At 39.3% G+C, this 9,525-nt stretch overlaps 1 protein-coding gene across 1 annotated transcript; it reads right to left on the bottom strand.

The window, feature by feature from the left end:
* Window positions 1–2,683: 2,683 nt before the first annotated feature.
* trappc3 (trafficking protein particle complex subunit 3) lies at window positions 2,684–9,525 on the bottom strand. The gene is made up of 5 exons (XM_062436482.1): window positions 9,276–9,525; window positions 7,927–8,024; window positions 6,203–6,302; window positions 4,295–4,477; window positions 2,684–4,119 (listed from the first exon to the last, which is right to left on the bottom strand). Exons 1-5 carry the CDS (start codon window positions 9,315–9,317, stop codon window positions 4,000–4,002), a joined length of 543 nt encoding a protein of 180 aa, XP_062292466.1. The 5' UTR covers window positions 9,318–9,525; the 3' UTR covers window positions 2,684–3,999.

Below are 9,525 nucleotides of genomic sequence, written 5' to 3'. Positions count from 1 at the left end.
CCTGTCATCTCCTCTCTTTCCACTCTCTAGACGCAAAACACACACTCCGGAAACCTCTGAAAATCCTGGGTGACTGGATCTTCCGTCAGCCCTTACCTCACCTGAGAAACAGCATGTTTCCCAGCAGACACAGGAAATTCCCAAAAGGTTGACTATCAAACATCCTTTCCCTGATTCAGAGGCTGCTGCACATCAGCAAAACATTAGCTGCACAAAGAAAAAGGAGGAATGATTAAAACAACGGGAATGACTGAGAGAAATAATGTGGGAAAACCTAAGGGAAACTGAGGGGGGGGTGGATGGAGTGGAGGTAGAAGAAAGGGATGCGGTATTCAATAAGCACAGGTCAATACCAGGCTGTGCACTGGGCTTTACTGTCACAGCGTGCCTTTCACCATTTGTTTTCCATAAAGGCCACATGGAAACGTTTAGCTGGCTTAAAGCAGATCGGCGCACGTTGTCTCAGGGCCCGTAACATTTGCTACTTGTTTTCCAGGTCCGTCCTAATAAAGTTTTCTGAAAAATATAGGCATTTGTGATAAATAATATTAATAATAAGAACTAATTCAAATACAATATACAATAAAAACAGCGTGTGTGTGGATGTCAGATGCTGAAAAAACTGTGTCTGACATATGAGTAATGGGAAATGTCTCTCTGTGTGCATGCAGATGTGTGTGGCTTAAACAACTGTGTGTGTGTGTGTGTGTGTGTGTGTGTGTGTGTGTGTGTGTGTGTGTGTGTGTGTGTGTGTGTGTGTGTGAGAGAAAGAGAGAGGGGAAAAACAATAGATAAAAATAGCATCTTTGAAGCAATTCCTCATGGTCTTAAGTGCCTCAAAAACAATCCTTTTTTTTCTCCCCTTGTCCTTTTATTCTGCGACATCTGCAGTCTCACAAAAGGGAATAGAGATCACAGATGCACAGGTTACAAGAAGCCATAATGGAGCGTTAGTTAGTTAGTTTGAAGTAGTCATACTTTCTTGCTTACTGGGTATAACTGTGGAAACGATCAACACAAAACCCCCACTAGACCTATTGATGAAATTTAAAGGGCTGGGGAACAGAAAATGGACTATTTGCGTGTTTGGACAAGGTCCTTCAAGTGTGTATTAACACCTATTTGTGAGTACAGTGTTGGTTTTAAATTCATCCTCGTTTTGGCCTCCATGTAGGGTATGTGTGCGTATATATATGTGTGTGTTTGTCAGGTCAAATTCCTGAAAGCATATGGCAGAGTGATACCGGTTTTCACGAGTACACAAACCCAGCTGTCCATCCCCCAGGTACACGGCTCTAATTCTGCCAAGTCATTTACAATGAGCTTCTGCACAAAAACTATTTCCTGCCCGCTCTCCATCCAACATCCACATCACAGGCCTACAGGGTGCTTAGATATGTGCACGTAATGTGTTGAGAGCTCGCCTAATGGCCCACAGGGCTTAGTGCACGCTGGCGGCCCTCATGGTGCTTCCACTTTCCACTCTTTATCCTTTGAAATGAGTGCTACCCCAGACAGGAGTGGGCAGGGGCTTAAGACTTAAATAATAGTAAGAAATCCCTTCCTAATACATCGTCCCACTCATTATAAAGCACAGAGAATGCATGTAGTCATCATTGGTCTCATCTTGAGCCAAACAAAAGCTAGAGCCCATGCACTGGCATCGACCACTCAATATGTATAGTCTGGTCTTTCCATACTCAAAATCTGAAAATGAACCTTTAAATTATGTTTTCTGGCAGCTCAAGCCCATACTCCTACAAATAAGGGAATGTGTTGCTCCCACAGTATCCATCTTGGGCCAAAAATGTTAAATGTGCATAACTTCAGTCTTATCTAGGAGAACAGTACTGCCCACAACTGAGAAACGTCTTGTACACAGCACCCTCTGGTGGCTGTTCAGAGAATTTAACCCTGTGCATGTGCCTGAACACCAAAGCTGTAAAACCAGAGATGGGTTCATGTAATAGCAGCTATAAAATAGGATGTGTAGAGCCTCAAGGTTTCCAGCAGCTAATAGCTGACAGATTTCTCCAAAAGGAAATCCCTATCTGACAATCTCATCCTCTAAGTGCTTTCAGCAGACATGAGTTTGGTACTAATATTATTGTTCTGTTGCACAATAAAACAGAAAAGGCAAATAATAAGAAAAACATGGCTAATGTTCTTGTAGTATCCAGAACAGATTTATGCCTTTAAACTGAGACCAGGGATGATTTGTGTATGTGTGCGAGTGAGTGAGTGAATGGCTGTCTGTGTTTTCAGTTATTGACGAGGTGTGCGGCAAGTCTAAATGACAAGTTCTGTTCGTTACTTCTGGGTTGATGGAAAGCCATTCACAGGTGTGACCACGAGAACCCTGTGCGGGTGAGATTTTTAGAGACGGGCCCTTCCTTTTTCTGCACACACAAACACACACACAGATTACTTCCATGTACTCTGAACAAACATAAGAGAAGCATTAGGTCTGTTATTGTTTGCCTTAGCAGAGGTTGCATTGCTCCAAAGGAATAACACCCCCACAGTACACTTAGGGAGAACTGAAAAGGTGGTACAGAGGACAAAGTGTGTATATGTGTGTGTGTTAGGATCTGTTTAAACAGTTTCAGGTCCACCAACACACGTTACAAAGTGACACATCTCAACACTCTCACAAACGCACGATATAACCACCATGTGAAATATGTCACATTTATTTGACATCTGCATTAATTTAACATGCCAGACAATTGGCAGCAATATAGAATGTGACTTCATTTTTTTTTTTAAAGAAAAAACTAAAACAAAAAGAAAACATAAAAACAAACATAAAAACATTTTGATGTACATTAGGTATTCCATCCTTGCACCAACAGTTGGTACATGTCAAAATGAAAACGCATAATTTTGTCAAGATACAAGACAAACTTTAATATGAATTAAAGAAAAAAACTTTCCATGTGGGTGGGTGACAGATCAAAAGTAATGGATATTATTTCCCCCTCTATAGTGACAACTGTCATTTAAACACATACTAATTTCATGGAAATTTTCTGTGTAATTTGCAGGTATATAAAGGTAAGACACAGTTTGCAGTCTGTAGATGTTACTTTGCAAAAATATTGGATAAATTAGGCTCTTTAAAAATGTTAAACAGCAGGAAATACTTCAGTGTGTAGTTGTGCGTGTCAAACAACATATAAACATATTAGATTATTTCATTAAAATTAGTTTACACAGTATCAACAATTTATTTTACTGACTTTCCTGCTAATTTCTAGGACATTTTTAATCATGTAGCTGCTGTGTAACTGTTCATACTGAAGTCATTTCTTTTAGTTATGTGAGTAATTTAGGGAATGTTCTCATTAGTTTTAAGAAAGACTAATATGTTGATATGTGTGTATTTCTTTTTGCAAATTAACACTTTTTTTGGGTCTCTTTCATAATTTGTACCAAACTGTGCCCTTTTCTGTATAATGTCCTCACAATTTACCATTAAATTCTGCCAGATTACACAGAATACCCCCAGGAAATAAGTATAAAATTGAAGAGCCTGCAAAATGAAGAAACTTTTCCCCTTAAACTGGACCACATATCAGTGCTGAGATTTTTTTTAAATCCACAAATTATTCAAGGTAGCAAGGCCATGTTATTGTGTTGTGTTTCAATAGTGTTCCTTTTCACCTGGATGAATCACAATAGTCTTCATCACATCAACTCCTCACAACAGATAGAAAAGATAACAGAAGATGAAGATAGGTGGAATTGAGGAAGTGTCTCAATTTCAGCCATGACTCTTGAGTGAGTAATCAATACTCTGCTGTTTATATCAAATATTCCAACTCTCAAACATACAGGGTTGCAAGGAAAGAAAATATATGTTGCGCTATTGAGACTTAACACGATCAATGTTTCGAGTTCAGTTCCTTCATCCTTTCAGTCTGTGTTTGAAGTGTTTTTCCGTGCATAACTTAATCCTCCTGAAATTAAACAAAGAACTTGATGAAAGTGTTTCCATCACTCGTCTCCTGCTGGGAGGTTTTCTTCAATCCTCTTGATGAACTTCATGCGGATTTCTGTCACGTTGTCCCCTCTCAGAGTGTCTTGGGCAAATCTCACATCCACCGCCATCTGGACCTAAATCCAGTCCATAATCAGTTACATTCCCTCTGCTCTAGCAGTTTTTCTCTTGGTGAAATTGTTAATTATTAACACAAATTTGCACAAGAAATCTAAAAAATTATGGGGGGGGGGGGTTTGTCCACCTTAAAACAGATGTGTATGAATGTGTCCTTAAATACATTGACCTTACCATCTCCAGGGCTCCTCTGAGGACCCCACACAGTAGGTTGGAGTAGATCAGTGTGCTGTGGTTATCGGGCAGCTCCACAAAGTCAACCAGCGGGTTATTCTCTAGGATGAGGGAGAATTCGTCTCCCGCTGGGCTCCAGTTGGTCACACTGGGGGTGACTCCCAGGTACATCTTAAACGCAACCTACCAGACACCACAACATGGTGAGGAATGGATAGAGGAAAAAACTGAGCAGGGGTTTCTCAAGAGAGTGCAACAGCTCTAGAAAAACATGCACAATACTTGTACACTGTTGTGCGTAAATGAACCGTCAATAACAATAAACAAGCAACTATTCTGTTAATCAATTCATCGTTTAAGTCCTTTCTAAGTTCCAGCTTCTCAGTTGTGAGGAAATTGGGACTGTCACCATTCTCTGACATTTTTAAGTCTGAAAGATTAATGTTAAAAGTAAAGTAATCGTTCGCTCAAACCCTACCCCGTTCCTCTGTTACTAATTAGTTGAGCTCCAACACAAATGTAGTTGCACCCAAAAAATGTCCAGTGTTATCTCAGGCTCGGGAGACACAGAGGGAACAGACAGCCCAGTCCAAATTTTCAACATTCTTCTTACTTGAGATTCTCTCCAACATCCCCTGAGCCTGAAGATTTATGCCAAACTGGCTGACTTATGTAGTACTTATGCACCAACCAACCCAGTGACTATCACTCAACACTTCCTGCAGCTGCTTCACAGTAAAAGCCACAATCAAATCTATTACTTGTGAAGCAGCTGCAGGAATATGTTGTATTACTGGCATACTTACATTAGTGTCTGCAGTGCACACATCTGCTTTCTGCTAACTGCTGTCTACTTCTCCTGTTCTTCTGCAGCGCTTTTGTCCCCGTGATGTGTCAGAGGAGTGACCGCACACTCACGCAATAATCTGATTTAGATCGAGCAAGCAAAATGACGGTTGTGCCGGTCCAGCCGATAAAAGTATGAAGCAGCACAGGGCGGATTCTTGCTCAAATGTGTACAATGGTCGCACTCTGGAATACAGCCTTATAGTCACAATAACGAGTATTACTGTAGTTAATAGTCTCACCTTCCATTGAAACTATTCATGATCTGTAACTGTAGATTTGTTTTTTAACACACAGCAGACTTCCTCCAAACATATTTAACTGAGGAGCGGCTGAGAGTTTGCTCAGAGTTTAGTTAGAGGCCACATGATATCTTAAAGACAGGATATCACTGCTCCTTCCAAACTGCCATACCATATTGGTCCTTCTTTTTACAGACATGACCCCCTCTCCTCATGACAAAGAGCCAGTTCCCCGAGCTAGTGTGGGGTCACATCTGTGGATTGAATCCCCTAGCAACACCTTGAAAACAGCTGGACTGCTGCACACACAGTTTGAGAGCAGCAGCTTTCATTGTCTGCCCGAGTCGGTTTCTCTTTTAGTCATAAAGTAAGACTGACTTTTGCAAAACAAGACATGGAAGTGTTAGAAGTCTACCAGCCAGCTACATCTTAATGTGTTAATAATGTGTAGCATGGTTTGGGGCTTATATATAAGAGACAGTGAAGCAAAAAAGAGGTATCATTGCATTTGCATCACCTTTCTGAGCTCTACGATTACATTTCTTTCCACATGTACATGAATCCTCAGCATTGTTTGATGAAGAATGTGATTGTGGCCTAAAGTTTAATACTGCCCTCTAGGACTTTAAACCTGAGTCTACTCAGGTCACAACTATTTTCCCTTCCTCCTTCCTCCATTATTCTCTTCTTTCTCTTATCATTTATTGGGATGTTTCAGCCACACTATAATTTGTTTTTTCCGTTCTGCCTCCTTCTCCTTCCTTCCATTTTGGGAGAAGTCCACCGTCATGCTCTGATTGCCCTGGAACCCTCCAATTACCTTAGCAATGACATCGGCTGTTTCTCGGAAATCCTGACACCTGCCGATGCTGGAGCGTGCCAGGAAGTCTTCTATCAGACGCACACCGATGTTATAACCCCTAAGAAAGAGAGGGAAAATAACAGAGATAATGTCATTCTCTTTTTCTTAACAGTCGAGGAAAAGTACAGAAGGAAAAATGATAGGATAAACTGCGGCGCACTGTAAAGAGATAGAAGACAGTTATAAATGCTCCAAGACATTCTTGGTTCCTAAACTTGGCAAATGACGATAATTCTGATTACAAGGTCATGTTAAATTATCCTGACTACAGAGTCTGAAGCCAACTGATGCATCCCGATCCTAACATGGTCTGTCTCTGTCCAGCTGGTTGGCAGCTGGCAGAGTGGGCAGCGCAGACTCACTGCCTTCTAAGGCCAGGTAAGATAAGCCTCATCTGACAGCTTCACTTCACTTAAAGAGAGCTTCGTCGTTGCCGCACAACCAGTAAAAAGCAAAGTACATCCAGTCCAAAGTCCTGTCAGTATGACAGGATATTTTGAATATTTGTGTTATAAACTTTTTTTCTTATTTTAAGGGAGTGGTCTTGCAGAATTGTTTTTTTTCTGAACAAAAAAAAACAACACATATCAGTTTTCCCTTCTTTAAACACTCCTTAAGGTCTGAGGAATTACGAGAGCAGAGGGGAACCCCTGACACAGAAGAATGACAAATAAAACCTGATTATGTCATCTCTCTGCTCCAGTTTATCTCCAGGAGTAATATTAATAGAGGGAAGAAGAATGTGTCAGTACAGTATGAGGGTGTGATCGGAAAGAAAAATTAACTTTTTTCTCCAATGGCCAAATGGCTGAATGTTCAAATTTTACAAGCCACTCAATAAATTATTATAGTTTTTTTGGCTAGTGAGTGAAGCAGACAGTTAATGAGTTAATGGTAGAAATTCAAGAGGCCAGGAATATTACCTCTATTCACTTGATTATTTAGTCCAGAACCAAAGATTCAATATGTGCATTTAAGAGGAGAATATACAGTTAATATACTGCACACTGCACCGACAACTGCATCTGGTGACAATAAGTGTACATTTTGTACACAGCAATGTATATACTGTACTTGTGATGACATGCACAAATGACTACCACTGCAGAAGCCTACAGCTACATTTACAAGAAACTATGTTTCAAATTAAAAACCTTCAATGAAAATGTTTATTTTATGATAAATAAAAGGAAACAGTGATGGAAATAAATTATCTAAAGGATGTAATGTAGCCATGTTGTAAAGTCCCATTTGTTAATGTAACATCAGCTACTCTGAGCACATTTGCTCGGCCCTCTTCGCTGTTTTCACACAATTTTAACAGGCTCCATTAAAAGGAAGTTAGAGCATCTTTGGCCTCTATACTGTGATGTATTGCGTCCTGTACAGTTATAAAAAGGGATTTAAATGAAATCCCTCGTATTTGATTTAACAGCTACAAAGTTTTAATTTAATTTGGAAGTTTTTTTTCCTACTGATATCAAAACACACATCTCTTCCTATCTCACTCGCCATTGCTCTGTTAGCTGCTATGATGCACAAACAGTGAAGTGTGATTTTTTTTACAGGAAAAGAAAAGAGAGATTCTGATGTAAAAATACGCAATACATTTTTCATTTCATTTGGCCTTCAACTACAGTTGGCTGTGAACGTAACAAATAAACGTTGACGGGGGTACTCACATCTTGTCCAACTGTTTATTGACTTCCTCGTCGTTCTCATAGTCTTTGCAGAGCTGGGTGACCAGAGCACCGTAAGTCAGCGTGAACAGCTCAGAGTTCTACGGAGGAGAAAACAAATGAATTTTATAACATGAATCTAGAAAATAACGTTTGAATGAGTGACTCCGGAAAAATGGAACAAAAGTGTTAAGTGAGAATGTTAAACAAAAAATGATCAAGGCAGATTAAAAAAAAAGAACAGTATACTTAATTTCTTCTTCATTACAAAACACTAAGCCATCCTCAAGGGCATGCCAATAATGATCAACCACAAAGGTAACATCTTTACATCAAGTCCATCCTGATAAAGTAGTGTCCACACTTTATTGCTGGCAGTGAAGCATTTCTGGACACCCAACAAATAATAAAGTCCTTCAATGTGGACAATGTCATGCAAACATACAACACAGAGTCACACTCTGCATCAGGCTCTTTAATCTGCCGTGGTACGGACAGCTCCTACTGCTGAAATACATTCTTAGTAATAAAGGTTTTGATATTTAATGTAGCTATTAACGATAAAGTGTATACATAACTTAAAAGCTTATATATTAAGTGCTTAAACTAGGTGCTAAAAACCTAAACTAAACTTCCATTAAATTCAAACCCTTGTCAAACAACATTATAGATATAATATATTTTGTATGTCATATAATATTTATTTATTGTTTTTACTGTAATGGAGCTTTCTAGCCAAAGTATTTCACACGATTGTATTTGTATAACCAAAGTGACAGTAAACATCTCGAATATTGTAACTATAACCTTGTATATTTATAATTACTTTACAGTTCACTATAGCCTTATCCCCTCTACAGTTGTAAAATTGTAATGCCATCTCATTGCTGAATTGTGAACACATTTTCACTTGTGTATGCAGCCGTCGTATTATTTCTATTTGAAAGCATTTTGTATTAAACTATTACACACGTGTATTGTGTGTCTTATGTTTCCTGACAGAATTAAACTTGAATATAATATGAATGATGAGAATAAATAGTGCAAAGAGCAGCTAAAAACTAGTGTTACACAGACACTCAGCAATGCTAGTTTGTGTGCTACAGCGAGCTAATGCTACAGCTCACTCAGTCAAAACCATTAATGTTCAACAAATAATGACTCCAACTTGTTCAAAAGCTTTACGCCTATCTCCCTACATTTGTCAAACAAGTTGAACTATTGGACTGACAGAGCTGAACATTACTAGATGAGGAAACATGAAGGCTAACAGTTAGTTAGCCCTGACTGTTTGGCTTCAGTTAGCATTTGGCTAGCTCGGTCTGATTGACAATCATGCGGGAGTCGCCTACCATCTTCTTGCTGTCTGTTGTTCGGTTGGATTGCCTGGACATTGTGGACAGTGAGACGGGGTTACACCAGGTGATGACTCGATATTAATCCTTTATTTATTTGATTGTGGCTAAGCAGTTATTTCCGTAATCGCCGGTTTAGTCGCTCACTTCCGCTACGGTCAAGCAAGTAAGATTAAAGCAAGCACACTTCCTCTCTAACATCAAAATAAAATATAATTATCGAGGGAAATTTAGTGAATTTAAGAAA

This window comes from Scomber scombrus, chromosome 16, assembly GCF_963691925.1.
Source record: "Scomber scombrus chromosome 16, fScoSco1.1, whole genome shotgun sequence".
Classification (NCBI taxonomy): Eukaryota; Metazoa; Chordata; class Actinopteri; order Scombriformes; family Scombridae; genus Scomber; species Scomber scombrus.
The sequence above is the reverse complement of the archived record's forward strand: the minus strand, read 5'-3'. Positions and strand labels throughout refer to the sequence as shown.

Bases quoted from the DNA above. Each gene is read 5' to 3' on its own strand.
- trappc3 (XM_062436482.1), bottom strand. From the start codon at position 9,317: ATGTCCAGGCAATCCAACCGAACAACAGACAGCAAGAAGATG. The intron at 8,025-9,275 runs GTAGGCGACTCC...TCTCCTCCGTAG, and splicing joins CAACAGACAGCAAGAAGATG to AACTCTGAGCTGTTCACGCT. The intron at 6,303-7,926 runs GTGAGTACCCCC...TCTCTTTCTTAG, and splicing joins AATAAACAGTTGGACAAGAT to GGGTTATAACATCGGTGTGC.